Source organism: Muntiacus reevesi, chromosome 8 (assembly GCF_963930625.1).
Source record: "Muntiacus reevesi chromosome 8, mMunRee1.1, whole genome shotgun sequence".
Classification (NCBI taxonomy): Eukaryota; Metazoa; Chordata; class Mammalia; order Artiodactyla; family Cervidae; genus Muntiacus; species Muntiacus reevesi.
Genome location: NC_089256.1, coordinates 23232764 through 23248721, shown reverse-complemented (window position 1 = coordinate 23248721; position 15958 = coordinate 23232764). Strand labels below are relative to the sequence as shown.

The 15958-nt window shown below is 55.4% G+C and overlaps 1 protein-coding gene across 1 annotated transcript; it reads left to right on the top strand.

Moving 5' to 3' along the window:
• Positions 1 to 856: 856 nt before the first annotated feature.
• SIK1 (salt inducible kinase 1) lies at positions 857 to 12318 on the top strand. Its single transcript, XM_065942712.1, has 14 exons — positions 857 to 1011; positions 1401 to 1571; positions 2031 to 2147; positions 4708 to 4771; positions 4931 to 5092; positions 5269 to 5393; positions 5620 to 5743; positions 6312 to 6535; positions 6769 to 6915; positions 7366 to 7488; positions 7593 to 7809; positions 8334 to 8609; positions 9294 to 9528; positions 9949 to 12318. Exons 2-14 carry the CDS (start codon positions 1416 to 1418, stop codon positions 10313 to 10315), a joined length of 2337 nt encoding a protein of 778 aa, XP_065798784.1. The 5' UTR covers positions 857 to 1011; positions 1401 to 1415; the 3' UTR covers positions 10316 to 12318.
• Positions 12319 to 15958: the final 3640 nt, after the last annotated feature.

Here is a 15958-nt window from a genome sequence, read left to right as displayed (position 1 = left end):
CTGACCCGTTTCCCGTGTTGACGGTTCAGTACAGAGCAAGAGCAGTGGAGGCGGGATGCCCATGTCTTCCACGTTCGTTCCTGCCACGCTCAGAAAGGTCCCTGGTGAGTGGCGGCTCCTCACTGGAGCCGGGTGACCAATGTGGGGGGTGAGACCTGGCCTACTGTCACATGCACCGCGTATGGCCACATTCTGCGAGTCTGTGAGGTTTCCCGGGCCCCACCTGGTACTTCCCCTGAGGCTCCAAGGCCGAGCACTTCCGAAGGAAACCGGGGGACACATGAAACCCGCACCTGTATGATGAGGACCCGGGAGTAGGGGTCTGAAGAGGACGCAGCCGCAACCGTGCTGCATTTAAGGAGTTTCAGAACCGCGCTAGAACCAAGCCTGTTGGGAGGAGGCGAGAAGAGGGGGACCAGCGCGAAGGCGGCTGTGAGCGCGTATAAGGAAGGGCAGGCAGGCTCTCTCCGGGGACTAAACGGTTAAGCCTCCCGCAGCGCGCTAGGCGTCCGGTAGGGGTCGCGCGCCGGCGGGAGCGCGGGCGCTGGCGGGCGGGCCTCGGGCGGTCTGTGCCCCTGACGTCACCGCCCCATGGTCGCCATGGCGACGGCCTCATCAGCGCGCGCGTCAGAGCCGCCAGTCTCTTGGCAACCACCCGATCTCCCGCTCTCCCTCCGCCTGGCGCTCGGCCGCGCGTCGCTCTGGCGTCAAAAGGACGTCAATGGGGATGTATCAATCCGGCGGCGGCGGCGTGGGCGGGGCCGCCGTGGGCGGGGTCGGCGGCGTGGGGGCGTGAAGGGGCGGGCCCGGGGGGCCGGGGGCGGGGTCGGGGGCGGGGCGGACGGCGCGTGCGGCTGGAGAGCGCGGCTCCCGGCTCAGAGCTGACATGCGGCGCGGCCCGGGCGGCAGGCGGCGGAGCAGCTGGCGGCCGGATAGAGCGAGCGGCCGAGCGGGCGGCGGGGGCCGCGGGGCGAGCGGCGTCCCAGCCTCGGCGCTCCGAGGGCGGCGGAGGTGAGGCGCGGTCCGACGGGCGGGCGGCCGCCGCCGGGCTCGGGGCTGCGGGCTCGGGGGCCTCGCAGGTGCGCGCGCGGGGTTTTCGGGCCGGGGCGCCGCCGCCTGCTTCCCCTTTGTTGTGCGGCAGACAGCTGGGGGCCGTGGGAGCGGGGGTCCGGGGCTCCGGACGGAGTCGGGCGCGGGCGGCAGTCCACGCGCCACGCGGGGCTTGGGACCCGGAGCCCGAGCGGAGCCGACTGCGGGCGGCGGGCATAGGAGCGGGGCGCACGGCTCCCGGGATCGGGGCTCGCGGTGGAGCAAGTCGCTGGCGGGGGCGGTGGCCGCGGGTCCGCGCTCCCGGGAGTTGGGTCTGCAGGCGCTAAGCTGAGCGCGCCCCCCGCCCGCAGGTGCGGCCCGGAGCCATGGTGATCATGTCCGAGTTGAGCGCGGCCCCCGCGGGCTCGGGCCAGGGCCAGCAGAAGCCTCTCCGCGTGGGCTTCTACGACATCGAGCGGACCCTCGGCAAGGGCAATTTCGCTGTGGTGAAGCTGGCCCGGCATCGAGTCACCAAAACGCAGGTGCGTGGTGGGGGGCGGAACCCCGGGGTGGACCCTCCGCGGGTGGATATCCCCTTTCCCCGGAGTCGGGGAAGCTGGTGAAATCCCAGCTTGTGGGGTCCATCGTCCCAAGGTCGAAACGCTGACAGTTTTTATCAGTTTGGTGAAGAAAAAAATGCGATATGTTATGATTATGCGTAATTTGTACAAATATTGGGGAATAGCAAAGAGGATAATGACCAAATAACCAGGAGTGCAGCTGGACCTGTAAAATGAGTCTGCAGAGACTTAAAGACGTTTATTGAACTTTGACTTTTTAGGTAATATTATTGGTTACTTTTGTTATTTTCTTCCCTAAGTTTTTGTGACCTTTGGGGACATAAAGTGTTTTAGAAATTAACCTGCAAAAATGAAGTGTGTAAATTACCTTAAGGCAGAGAGTTTTATTTCAACAAAATATTCTTTATTAATAATTTGTAGGTTGCAATAAAAATAATCGACAAAGCACGATTAGATTCAAACAATTTGGAGAAAATCTATCGGGAGGTTCAGATCATGAAGCTTCTGAATCATCCTCACATTATAAAGCTCTATCAGGTAAGGATTCAAGTGTGCGTTCCACTGTTACTTCTGGCAAGTGTATCATTTTTTAATTTTCAACAACTTAAGTCTACAGTTTCTGAAGGTCCTCTCTATGGGTGGGAGTCAGGGAGTTGATTGTAGAAGGTAAAGAGATTGCTTTTTGTGAGCTGTGCGCTTATTTTTTCTTGCTTTTGGATCATAATCCAGATTTGCTTCATTAAAGTTTTATTTGATATTGTTACTCGCTCCAGTTTTGGATGCGTGGAGGCCAATTGTTAAATTTACTACGAAAACAACAACAGAAAAAACCGGGTTTCTATATTGCTGAGAGTCAACCATTTAGTGTGAAAGGACAAATTTGAGTCTAGACACTTCCACCTCGGCAGATTTTTATTAAACTTTAAAACTAGCTGCTCTTACCAGTTTTTGTAAACTTACCTATGCCAAGGCAGCAGTGAGCATTTGTCTCTCCTGTTTCAACCCTCCCATCAGAAATGGAGACATAAAACACCCGTGCCTGGGTGAGAGCAGGGAACCTGACATCTAATCCACATTGAGAATGTGCCTCACCCTGTCCGCCTGTTGTTTTCCTTTGTGACTTTATTTTTGTTCTCCTGTTGAGACTAATAAACTGTACCTTTGGAAACTAGGTGCTGATTTAATTAGAACAGCGGAGCAACCTCTTCCTTAGCCAGCCTCTTCTGTAGAATGAACTCAGGTCCACTTCGGAAGGATGTGTTCTTTGAATTCACCCAGTTGTGTTGGGTGTAAGTTGCTTTTGAGGAGTCTCATGAAACCCTGTGGATCCTCGATGAATAGAGGACGGTGTGTGTGGGGGGTGTGCCCTTGGCAAGGCCAGGTGGAGAGAGGACTGTGATTGACGTGACCCTGGGGAAGGCTGCTGCCCTCGGTTACAATGAAGGATGAGGGAGTCACAGGGCTCGTGTTCCCCCTAATGACAGTTTACTCGGCGTTGTTAAGCGCACCGCTCACGTCATGTGCACTCCGGTTCGTGTTTTGTTTCTGTTGTCTTTTTTGCGTCGGGAGGCCAAGATAAGATGTTTCCTCCACGGTCACTGATGTCAGTGCCTGAGCAATGTGCCTGCCCCGTTTCCGCAGGAGTGGACTGAAGCCTGCCTGCCTTTGACTTTGCCGGTCCCCATCTTCCTGTCCTCCGCTGACCCTGGGCAGGAGGAACCCGGGTAGCCAGACGCCTGGCCCCTGGGATCCACATTGAGGTCTTTTCTGGGGGTGAATTTGCTCACTGCTCCAGGAGCTGCTGTTGGGAGACAGGCTCGGTGGGCAGCAACGATTGTACGGCTCTCGTTTTTGACACTAGTGTCTAATTTGCATCCAGCTGGCCCAGACCCCAGAACCTCAGTGAGACACTTCAACTCTTTCCTCGAGGTTTTTTTTTTTTAAACTTCAAACATGTTGACTCTTAAATCTTTCTGCCTCTCTTATTTTAAACTGAGGAAAGGGATAAACTTAAAAGTCCCTCCACCACACAGGTCCAGGGCAGTTACAATTGTAGCTAGACAGCTTTGTGTTTGCTCTGCTCTTTAAGTTTATGACTCAAAGTGCCTTTTTAAAGAAATAATTACATTTTGAACCTCGAAGAGCTCTTTTTTAAATAAGGATAACTTCTGAAAATAGTCCCTGGCGGTCCAGTGGTTAACATTTTGCCTTCTAACGCAGGGGTTGTGGGTTCGATCCCTGTAAAGGGAGCTAAGATCCACATACTTCGAGGCCAAAAAACTGAAACATAAAACAGAAGCAATATTGTAACAAATTCAAGAAAGAGTTAAAAAAATGAAATATTTAAAAATACATGTACATGAGTCTGTTTTACTCCTTTTTGTACCAAAGATTTGAATTTGGCGTCTTTTTTTTTTTGACGTCATTTCTTAGTTATGTTTTAAACTCTTTAAAAAATATATTTTTTTCCGATGTGAAATAAAATTCTCGGATCAGTAAACGAAGCTTTAAGGTGTGTTTGACATTGGCTGTTGCTATTGACACATGCACTGAGCAGTTTGCTGTAGAGAAAATGGTCTTTCATAGTTCACCTGGCAAAGCCGGCCTCTCTCAGCCTAATGTATCAGGTCAGAAACGCAAGTGGGGAGGGGAACTTCTTATCTATTATTCAACTTGTGCTGGCCCTAGGCATGGATAATCTGTTGTCTGCTCAGCTTCTAGTATAAAGGCCTCGCAGAATTCTCACCATCTATTTTACTTCTGGGGCCTGCAAAGCCTTCACTTTGGGTGAGGAAAGTGAGTTAAAAATATGGTAGAGGTGAGTTGTAGTCTGAGCAAATGTTTTTGGAAGCAGATGTGTATTGGGGTGGACAGGTTAGTGAGGAGCTCACATCTGATTTTAAAAAACTTCCCCCGAGTAGGAAGTCCCTTTGTCTCTTTACTGCGGATGTTTTTCTTTTCTTTCCCTATTTTTTGAAATAACAAATATGCTTATTCTGGAGAAGCTAAAAATTTACAGGGTTTCAAGCAGATTTTTTATACCATTGGTATGTTCCTTTTTCATGTGGTTAAAGGTTAGGTCTTTTTTTTTTTTTAGGTTATGGAAACAAAGGATATGCTGTACATTGTCACTGAATTTGCAAAAAATGGAGAAATGTTTGGTAAGCCATGCTTATTTTTGATATCTGTTGGAAAAAAATGGTAGTAACTTGTTCCCACTTGCCCCTCCAGTGGTGGGGCCTCCCCAGCCTTCTTTCTCTGTGCCCCGAGCGACGGCTGGACTTCTGGGTGTGGGGCTAGAGTTTCGTTTTGTCCCTCAGATTACTTGACCTCTAATGGGCACCTGAGCGAGAGTGAAGCCCGGAAGAAGTTCTGGCAGATTCTGTCAGCCGTGGAGTACTGCCACAGCCACAACATCGTCCACCGGGACCTAAAGACGGAGAACCTACTGCTGGACGGCAACATGGACATCAAGCTGGCGGGTGAGGGCCAGGAGTGTGCCCCGTGGGAGGGGTGCCTGCGGGTGAGGGGCTGGGAGTGTGCCCTGCGTGAGGGGTGTACCTGCCTGGCAAGGGTCGGTGCTTTCTTGTACGAGCCTTTGAAACCTCGACCTTGCTGTTTCTGCCACAACTTCATCGCCTGTTTCTTTGCCTCTCAGATTTTGGGTTTGGGAATTTCTACAACTCAGGAGAACCTCTGTCCACGTGGTGTGGGAGCCCCCCGTACGCAGCCCCAGAGGTCTTCGAGGGGAAGGAATATGAAGGCCCCCAGCTAGATATCTGGGTAGGAGCCTGGGTGGCACGTGGACGTGCGTGGGATTGGGGGGCCCGGAGGGGATGCGGGTGCACGCGAGGGCTTGGAGTGGGCATGGGTGTGTGGGGGGTGGAGGGGGTCTGGAGGGGACACAGGTGTACAGGGTGGGGGGCTCGGAGGGGGCACGGGGGCACAGTGTGGGGGGTCCGGTGCCTGGGCACAGGTGCTGACTTGCCGTCTGGTCCTCCTTCCGCAGAGCCTGGGCGTCGTGCTGTATGTCCTCGTGTGCGGGTCTCTGCCCTTCGATGGGCCCAACTTGCCGGCGCTGCGGCAGCGGGTATTAGAGGGCCGGTTCCGCATCCCCTTCTTCATGTCCCGAGGTAGGTGAGGGCCTGGCCTCCTCCGGGTGCGCGGAGTTGGCAGCCTGCTGGGCCTGCGTTGGGTAACCTGGGATGAGAGTCTGAGGGGAGGAGGAGGAATTCATTTCCTGCAAGGCCTGCTTGGCCATCTTCTGAGTCTGCTGTTGGGCCTGGCAGCCAGTCCTGTGTCACTGCGTGGCATTTACCAGGTGCCTCTGAGGCTGCCTATGGGCCCTGCTTATAGGGCTGGCCTGTCCCTTAGCAGGCTGTTGGGAAGCCGGCTCCCAGTGACCCAAGTCTCACCCAGCCCACACTGGGCTTTTCTCTCCCACTCTGACCGCTGCTTAATACCATACAGGATGGGGGTTCTAGGTGGTTCTGTCTAGTCCCCACATCCCCTGGGAGTCGATCCCTCAGCCAGTGGCTCTCCTTGGTGGCAGTTCTCTTGGCCTCTCTGTTCTCTGGGATGGTCACTGGTCTGCTTGCCATGTGCCTGGGAGCCGTGTGCCCTGTAGGAGCCCAGGCGGGAGGTGGGGACGCACGGGCAGGCGGCTCGCGCGCAGGCTCAGTGCTCCGCTCCCGCCTCCAGACTGCGAGACGCTGATCCGCCGCATGCTGGTGGTGGAGCCCGCCAAGCGCATCACCATCGCCCAGATCCGGCAGCACAGGTGGATGCAGGCCGAGCCCGCGCTGCTGCTGCCGGCCTGCCCAGCCTTCTCCCTGCTCGGCTACACCTCCAGCCTGGGCGACTATGACGAACAAGCCCTGGGCATCATGCAGACGCTGGGCGTTGACCGAAAGAAGACCGTGGAGGTGAGCCACCTGCCCGCCTGCCGTAGGGGGTAGGGGGGCTCTTTTACTGGGCGGCTGGACAGAGAAGCCGGCCCTTGGCAGCCAGGTTAAAATGGGAGCAGCATGGCCCATTTAAGGGCTGCTCGTCCACTAGAAAGGGTACTCTTGTTCACCCCAGAATAACCCCAGAGTGGTCTTGTCAGGGAACATCCCTTCTGCCAGCCCCGCTCTGACCCGCCCTTCTCTGCCCCTAGTCACTGCAGAAGAGAAGCTACAACCACTTTGCAGCCATTTATTACCTCCTTGTGGAGCGGCTGAAGGAGTACCGGCTCGCCCAGCCAGCCCGCCCTGGCCCTGCCCGGCAGCAGAGGCCCCGGAGCACAGACCTCAGTGGTTTTGAGGTGAGGGGTCAGCAAGTGCCTTTGATTCCCCCCCAGTGTCTCTGCCTTGGACTGTGTCCCCAAGTTAGGAGTCCCCCTCTCAGACACCCTTAGGAGGGGTTGCAGGCTGAGCCCCGAGGTCACGTTCCCTCACCCGTTAGGCACTGGACGGAGGTCCTGTGTGAGCCGCTGGCAGACGGCGTGATGGAGAGGGAGTGCCAGCCTCTCTGCTGGGGTTCAGACCCTGCCCATCAGCCCCCTGTTCTTTCCCTACCCTGATGCCACCTCCCAGCTGCTCCTCCCAGTCTCCCTGCTCAGCGAGGCACTGGAGAGGGGGTGTGTGTGTCCAGAGCCTGTCCGGTCATAGCTGATGCCCGTTAACTCAGAACCAGCCTGGTCTCTCAGGTGACGCTGTGTTGCCGGCGGTCGTTCTGTGCCTCATGGCCTCTGTCTCCATCTGCCGGCCCACAGGTACCTCAGGAAGGCTTCCCAGGAGACGCTCTCCGCTCCGCCCTGCTGTGCACGCAGCCCCAGACCCTGGGGCAGTCTGTGCTACAGGCCGAAATGGACTATGACCTCCGCAGCTCCCTGCAGGTGAGTGAGCACCTCGCGGGCGGCATCAGGGATGGACGAGCCTGGCTCCCAGCGGCGGAGACGCTCCTGCACCTGGCCTCACGGTCTGTGTGTGTCCCTTGCAGCCCCTGCTGTTTCCCGTGGACACCAGCTGCGGCGGGGTGTACTGGCATCGCTCCGTCTCCCCCAGCAGCCTTCTGGACACGGCCATCAGCGAGGAGGTCAGGCTGGGCCCGGGCCTGGATGAGGAGCAGGAGGTGCAGGAGCCCCTGCCCAGCAGCACAGGCCGGAGGCACACGCTGGCCGAGGTCTCCACCTGCTTCTCCCCAGGAGCCCCCCCATGTAAGTGTCCCAGGGGCCACACGCACACCTGACAGGTGGGTTTAGGGGCGGGGCAGCCCCTTCTGATGACAGTGCTCCGGATTTGCCATTCCTGGAGCAACTGAGGCCTTATGGATCATACTTAGACCTCACAGAGAGCTCTCGAGCATCAGGGCTAGAGGGGAATTTAGCCATCCTCGAGGCTGGCAGGGCAGCTCCGTGGCCCAGGCCTGTCTGTGTCCTGGGTCCAAGCTTCACTGTCGGCTGTGGTCACACTCCGAGCCTCGCAGTGCTGGCTGCCAGGGCTCCCTGGACTCTGGTAGCCTCTGCTTGTCACAGACTTCCTGTCCGCAGCGTTGAGGGTAAGGGTGGTTGGGGATACAGCTGTCTGCCCCATCAGAGGGCCGGGTTGGCAGGAGACGACGCTGCAGAGGATGCAGAGACCCATAGGCGTGAGTGCTTATACTGATGGTGACGTGTTGAGCACCGGGGGTGGGTCTGGCCTCAGGGTCACCAGGACCTCAGATGCACCCACTTCCCCGCAGGTATTGTCGTCTCGCCCTCCGCGGCCAGTCCTTGCGAAGGCACCAGCTCAGACAGCTGCCTGACCTCTGCGGGTGATGGCCTCGCCGGGCTCAGTGGACACCTGGCTGCCCAGGGGCTGGTGGGCGCCTGCTCCCCTCTCAGGCTGGCCTCGCCACTCCTGGGCACCCAGTCTGCCACCCCCATGCTGCAGGCGCACGGGGCCCTGCAAGGAGCTGCCCTGCTGCCCGTCAGCTTCCAGGAGGGCCGGAGAGCGTCGGACACCTCGCTCACTCAAGGTGACTTCCCCTTTCATGCCCACTTCCGCCTTCCCTGGGCAACCCGAGTGCACCCACCACCCCCGGGGGCAGGGCATCACTTTGTCCCTCATGGCAGGTGGCTACCCTCTCTCCAGGCAGTTCTGGTAGAGCAGCCGTGCCCCCCGGGCAGGCCAGAGCTACTGCCTGGGTTTAGATGCCCTGGCTTCTAGGACAAATGCACATGGTCTCTAGCAGGTGGTCCTAAAAGCCCAAGAGACGCTTAGATGCCAGGCAGCAGGTCCCGACCTGGAGGCGGGATGGTCAGGGAGGCAACCGCCATGAAGGCAGTCCACATCAGCCTCTCCCAACGCCCCCTCAGGGCCTGTGGGATGCTGAGGGCCCCTGGACTGCTCATTCCTGCCTTCCACAAAGAATCCACTGTCTGCCCAGATGTGTGCTTCTTCAGGGCTGCAATTGCTGCCCCAAATCAGACCCTAAAAGGGGATGATATCCCAACTGTAGGAGGGGGGCTGTCGTGAAGGGGGGTGACCAGAGGGCCCCTTGACCCTGTAGGAAAGTGCTGACTCCCTCATCCCACCATATCCCACCACGTGCCCCCCCACCCCTTACTCCTCCCACCACCTGGAAGTCCCGGTGAGCTACAGGCTGTTGGTTCTGGCCTGGGGGACGGGTCTGGACACGTGTTGGTTTTGTCTCTCCCAGGGCTAAAAGCCTTCCGACAGCAGCTGAGGAAAAATGCGAGGACCAAGGGGTTCCTGGGGCTGAACAAGATCAAGGGGCTGGCACGCCAGGTGTGCCAGCCCTCATCCTCCAGCCGAGCCTCCCGGGGTGGCCCGCATGCTTTCCAGCTGCCCACACAGAGTCCGGGCCTGCACGGCGGTGGAGCCGGCAGCTGGGAGGACAGGGGCATGCTGGAGGAGGTGCTGCAGCAGCAGAGGTAGGCCCGTGGGCACCGGCTGACACCTGGGCAGGGCTCACAGACCTCGAGGATTCCTGAGTAACGTTAGCCCTGAGCTCGGGAGAGCTGTGCGCTCCTTTCCCTCTGCCTGGGGGCAGGGGGGGGTGGTGCATCGGCCTGCGGTGGGGGAGGGAGGGGGCAGCGAGTGAGAATGTCACGTCTGGTTGGCATCTCTGAGCTGCTCCGAAAGCAGGAGGGGGAAGGAAATGTCAGGAATTGCTCAGGGATTAGTCACACACAGAATGGCGTGTTCTGAGCAGCCCCAGCCCGCGCTTCTGCGGGGTAGGCCTTCCAGCACCGGCAGGTGGAAACCCGATCGTGTGGCAGTCTGGCCGGGCGGTGGGGGGGGCCGCCAGCCGGCCAGCACTGACCTGCTCCCCCGTCCCTTGGTCTGGCTAGGTTGCTCCAGTTACAGCACCATACGACGGCTCCAGCCAGCTGCCAGCCAGCCCCCTTGGCCCTCGCCCCCTGCGACGGCACCCTCCTCATGTCAGGACTGCAGAAGGAGGTGGGGCTGGGGCCCAGCCCTTTGCTGCCGCCCCACCTGCTCCAGGCTGGCGTCTCCCCGGTGGCCTCGGCCGCCCAGCTCCTGGATGCCCACCTGCGCATCAGCGGCTCCACGGCTCCCAGCCCTGCCGCAGCGGCCCCCCAGCCACACTTTGCCATGCTGCCCGTGAGCCTGGAGCCCACGGGGCTGCCCCACGGGGACTGTGAGATGGAAGACCTGACCTCGGGCCCACTGGGCACCTTCGTCCTGGTGCAGTGAGGGCCCCGGCTGGGGCAGCTGACTTCTTGAAGCAATAATTTCAGAGTATGTGAAGATGGTTCCGGACGCAAAGCCAATAACTTTCCAGAAGCGAAACAAGCAATATGTTTGGTGTTTTGGATTTTTTAGTTTATTATTATTATTTTTCCTTGCACTGAGCAACTGTAACTCTGAGTAGAGACTGGAAACTTCTTGAAGAAAAATAATAATCCAGGGGCCTGTTGTTGGGACCGGTGGATGGGCTGGGGAGGAGGGCAGCGGGTGGAGCCGGCAGCGGTATGGGCAGGGTCACGGGGGTGGCCAGCTGGCCCCAGGAAACCATGGTGTGAGCTGTGTGTCTCCCCTGTGTGTGTATGCGCATGTGTGCGTGTGGATTAGTGGTGTTTTTTTTTTTTTTCTCACAATTCTCCACTTCCTGAAACACTTAGATGCTTCACTTGAAAACTGTGAACTTTCTGCTTTATGTACCAGTTTTTGAAAAGCTCTAACCTCCAGTCCAAGAGAAGACAATCTACGAGTTCTTGGAATTCTCTGCCCTGAAATCAGAACCCAGAGGATAGTTTTTCTTATCTTTCGAGAGCATTTGTATAATTTATCTTTTGAGAGCTGTTGTCTAAACAGCTCGGGAGTTAGTTTTCCAGGATTCTTCGGAGGGGCTGCAGAGAGGAACCTGAGTGAGGTGGAGTGACGGAGGTGGAGGCTCCCCTTGGTCACTTGGGCACCCTCAAGGGAGTCAGCCAGGGAGGTTCTGTTCCTCCTGCACCTCTTATTTCCGCTGCTAATTAAGTTTTTATGCATTTCATTATCAGGGTCCAAAAAGAACAACTGACTGGGGTGGGGGTGGGGAACGTGCAATATGGCGAGTCTGTGAAGGCGGTGGCCGGTGTGGGGCTGCTCGTGGTGGGGGGACAGCCCACTCTGTCCAGGCCCCACACTTGGTGGGCTTTTGTTTTAGGAAAGTGAAATGAGAGGTCAGGTCAGTGTTGTTCAAGCTTTGTTCCTTTTTTAAAGCAAATACTGTACATGTATATACATAGGAGACGAACATACACTACTTATTTTTTATACTTTTTACTACATTTTTGTGTTCCTGGTGTGAACGTCCCTCTCTGGTAACGTGACGACGCACCCGGCACCAGGTCCAGGTGGAGGCGGGGCCCGCAGGCAGCAGACAGGCGCGCGCTCACCCGGCAGGGAAACTCAGGTGGCAGCCGCTGGACTGGGCAGGCAGCTCCCACCCCTGCGGCCCTGACCGGCCGTCTCCCCCCGCCCCCCCAGCCCAGGTGCCTTCAGCTCACGTCGGCGCTCGCCACCTGCAGCGTTAGGCCCGGGGAATGCCGGCCCAGGTGGTGCCGACCCGGGCGATGCTGGCCCAGGAAGGGGGCCCCTGTAGAAGCCAAAGATTGCCAAGGCCCAGGAGGCGGCCCAGCCTGCGTGTTCCCGGCTCCCAGCTCCGCTGCCAGTGCTGCTGCTGCTGCTGCTCCGGGGCTGCTTCAGGATCAGGACAAAGGACTCCGTGCGCCCGGCGGCTGCCAAGTCACCCAAGCTTCTTGTGACTCGGACCAGGAGAGTGCCGGAGGCCCTGGGGCTCCAACTCAGCCCCCCGCAGAGGCACCATCAGCCCCCCGCCCCCCAGGCCACCTCCCACCCCTCGACGCTTCTGTTCGAACGCCATCGATCAAAGGCCTCAAAACCATGACAAGCACTTTACTCTCACTGCAGTTTTCTCTCTGTCGCTGTCAGGCGTGTCTCATGTTGTGTCCGGCGTGTGTGACGCGTGTGCTATAGGATTCTCGGCGGCGCTGTCCTGCGAACTGAACGCGGGGGCTTGTCCTAGGCACCGTGCTATGTGATGAAGATGTACATAGTTTGGGTTTGTTTTGTTTGTTTTTTTTTTTTTAACCATAACGGAATTATTTTATTTCTTATGTTCACATGAGAAATATATGCCAAATGATTAGTGGATGTATGTTTTTTAATTTAATATTTAAATAAAACATTTGGGGAAAAAAACCTTGACTTCTTCCCCCGGTTCATTGTGGGCTCCTTCTCAGCCACTCCCTCCAGGTTCGATGAGTCTCAGGTCTTGGGGAGAGGGCGAGGTGCCAGCCCCCATGCCTTGCTGAGCCTCAGACCCAGGTTCTCACCTGCTAGGAGTAAGGTGCTTGGTGGTCCCGGCTGGGAGGCGGGCCTACTGGTTCTCAGACCCTTTGAGCCCAGGGGGCATTGCTTGCTAATCAGCTGGATGTCTTAACTGCCAGGTCTGTTTTCAGCCTGCTCGGTTCTCCCAGGGTACCATTCATACTGCCCTCTTCACCCTTAATGTTCTCTGGATCCACCTATAAATCAAGGCTTTGGAAGAATCTCACAGCCAAACTATTTCCCAGTTTTTAAATTTGGTGTCACCACCTTCTAGCAGTAAGACAGATATGGTTGCTAGACGAACAAAGGGTACTCTTCAATTTGATGCCTGGCAACTCTCTGTTTGGTAAAAAGAAATTCTTGAACCTTTTCACACACGTTAGGATGATCATTATATAAAAAAAAAAAAAAAACTATTTGCAAGGATGCAGAAATTGGACCCCTTTTGCATCGCTTGTGGGGACGTGCAATGGTGCAGCTGCTGTGGAAAACAGCACTGCAGTTCTTCAAATAAGGACCATGTCATCCAGCAATCCCACTTCCGGGCACAGACCCAAAAACTGGAGGTAGGGTCTCAGCTATCTCTACACCCATGTTCATGGCAGCATATTCACAAGAACCAAAATGTCCAAGCAACCCAGTGTCCATCGGTGGATGGGTGGATTAGTAGAATGTGGTCCATCCACATAATGGAATATCTGTGTGTGTGTGTGTGTGTGTGCATGTGCACGCTTGTGCTCATCCGTGTCTGATTGTGTGATCCCATGGACCGTAGCCCTCCAGGCTCCTCTGTCTATGGAATTTTCCAGGCAAGAATACTGGAATGGGTTGCCATTTCCTACTCCAGGGATCTTCCCGACCCAGGGATTGAACCCACATGTCTTGCGTCTCCTGCTTGGCAGGTGGATTCTTTACCGCTGCGCCACTTGAGAAGACTGGGATTCCCAGGTGGCTCCATGGTAAAGAATCCACCTGCCAAGCAGGAGACGTGGGTTCGATCCCTGGGTCGGGAAGATCCCCTGGAGAAGGAAAGAGCAACGCACTCTAATATTCTTGCCTGGATCATTCCGTGGACAGAGAAGATTGGGGGCTACAGTCTGAAGGGTTGCAAAAGAGTTCAACATGACTGAGCAACTAAAGAGCAACAATGGAATATTGTTCAGCCTTAAAAAGGAAGGACATTCTGATATCTGGTGTGACACAGGTGAACCTTGAGCTCATGATGCTCAGTGACAGAGCCAGGCACAAAAGAACAAATACTGTGTAAGCTATTTACCGGAGGTCCCTGGAGGAGTCAGACCCACAGAGACGGAAAGTAGGATGGCAGCGGCCAGGGGCTGGGCACAGATAGGGAGTGAGTGTTTCATGGGGACAGTTTCAGTTTGGAGATGATGGAAATTCCAGAGATGGATGGTGGGGATTGTTGCACAATAATGTGAATGTAGCCAATGCCACTGAAATATACACTTAAGTAGTTAAGATTGTAAATTTTATGTGTATTTTACCAAAATGAAAAGAAGAAAGATTCTTTCAGGGGGAGATGTAGACCCGCAGGATGTCAGGACTCTGTCCTGGGCTTACAGATCCGCTCACAAATCCTTTCTCATCCCCAGAACAGGAGGCCAGTGGCCACAGGACTTGTGAGGCTTGTGGTGTGTGAAGAGTGCTTTGGCCCCACAGCCTACGGCTTGCTCTCCCAGTATTTCTGCACGTGGACAATCCCACCTTGGGCGTTTCACGAGGTGTCAGTGCTGTGGAAGTGTGCATTCCTGGTGGGGCCCGGGGTGTGACGAGGCTGAACTAGGCTTTGGTATGACATTTAGCACACGATGGCAAATCCGGGCTTGGGCAGTGATCATGCTGTGGCTGGCTTCCTCGTGTTCAGTGCGGTGCACCTCACAATGCCTTCTTCCTCTTGGGGGGTGTGAACACTAACAGCCATGAACCATGTAGCATAGCACCTGGCACGTGGGGAGCTCCCAGGAACACACTCATCCTGAAGGAAGTGCCCTCCAGGGTACCTACAGGGTCGCCACAGCCAGAGGACACATGTGCGCCAGGGAGGAAGGCCAGTGTACTGAGTGGCGCAGGCCCCGCTCCGTCTGCCTGCTCCTGTTGAAAATGCTGATTCCTCCTGCAGCAGTGCCATATCCATGTGGTTTTACTGCCCAGAGCTCCAGGGGACAGTGCTCCAGAGCCCACCCTGCTTTAGAAGAAAGCATTTTTGGGTGTTTAGAAACATGGTCGGTTTGAGTGAGACTGACTTATGGGGGAGGGACAGAGGGAAGGATTTGGAGGGGACAGAGTGGCAGAAGTTCTGGACTGGAGTCGAGGGCTCATCTCCCCCAGAGAACCTGACCTAAGAGGAACTGGCTTGCTTGCTCAGTTCAGTTGCTCAGTCATGTCCAACTCTTTGTAACGCCATGGACTGCAGCATGCCAGGCTTCCCTGTCCATTACCAACTGCCAGAGCTTGCTCAAACTCCTGTCCATTGAGTTGGTGATGCCACCCAACCATCTCATCTTCTGTCGTCCCCTTCTCCGCTTGCCTTCAGCGTAAGGGTCTTTTCCAATGAGTCAGTTCTTTGCATCAGGTGTTCAAATTATTGGAGTTTCAGCTTCAGCATCAGTCCTTCCAATGAATATTCAGGACTAATCTCCTTTTAGGATTGACTGGTTTGATTTCCTTGCAGTCCTTCCTCTCAAGAGTCTTCTCCAACACCATAGTTCAAAAGTATCAATTCTTTGGCACTCAGCTATCTTTATAGTCCAACTCTCACATCCATACATGACTACTGGAAAAGCCATAGCTTCGACTAAGTGGACCTTTGCTGGCAAAGTAATGTCTCTGCTTTTTAATATGCTGTCTAAGTTGGTCATAGCTTTTCTTCCAAGGAGCAGGCATCTTAATTTCATGGCTGCAGTCACCATCTGCGGTGATTTTGGAGCCCAAGAAAATAAAGTCTCTCACTGTTTTCACTGTTTCCCCATCTATTTGCCATGAAGTGATGGGACCAGATGCCATGATCTTAGTTTTCTGAATTTGAGTTTTAAGCCAGTTTTTACACTCTCCTCTTTCACTTTCATCAAGAGGCTCTTTAGTTCCTCTTCACTTTCTGCCATAAGGGTGGTGTCATCTGCATATCTGAGGTTATTGATATTTCTCCTGGCAGTCTTGATTCCAGCTTGGGCTTCATCCAGCCCAGAATTTTGCATGATGTACTCTGCATATAAGTTAAATAAGCAGGGTGACAATATACAGCCTTGACGTATTCCTTACCCACTTTGGAACCAATCTGTTGTTCCATGTCAAGTTCTAACTGTTGCTTCTTGACCTGCATACAGGTTTCTCAGGAGGCAGGTAAGATAGTTTTGTATCCCCATATCTTGAAGAATTTTCCATGGTTTGTTGTGATCCACCAAGTCAAATGCTTTGGCATAGTCAATAAAGCAGAAGTAGATGTTTTTCTGAAACTCTCTTGCTTTTTCAATGATCCAACGG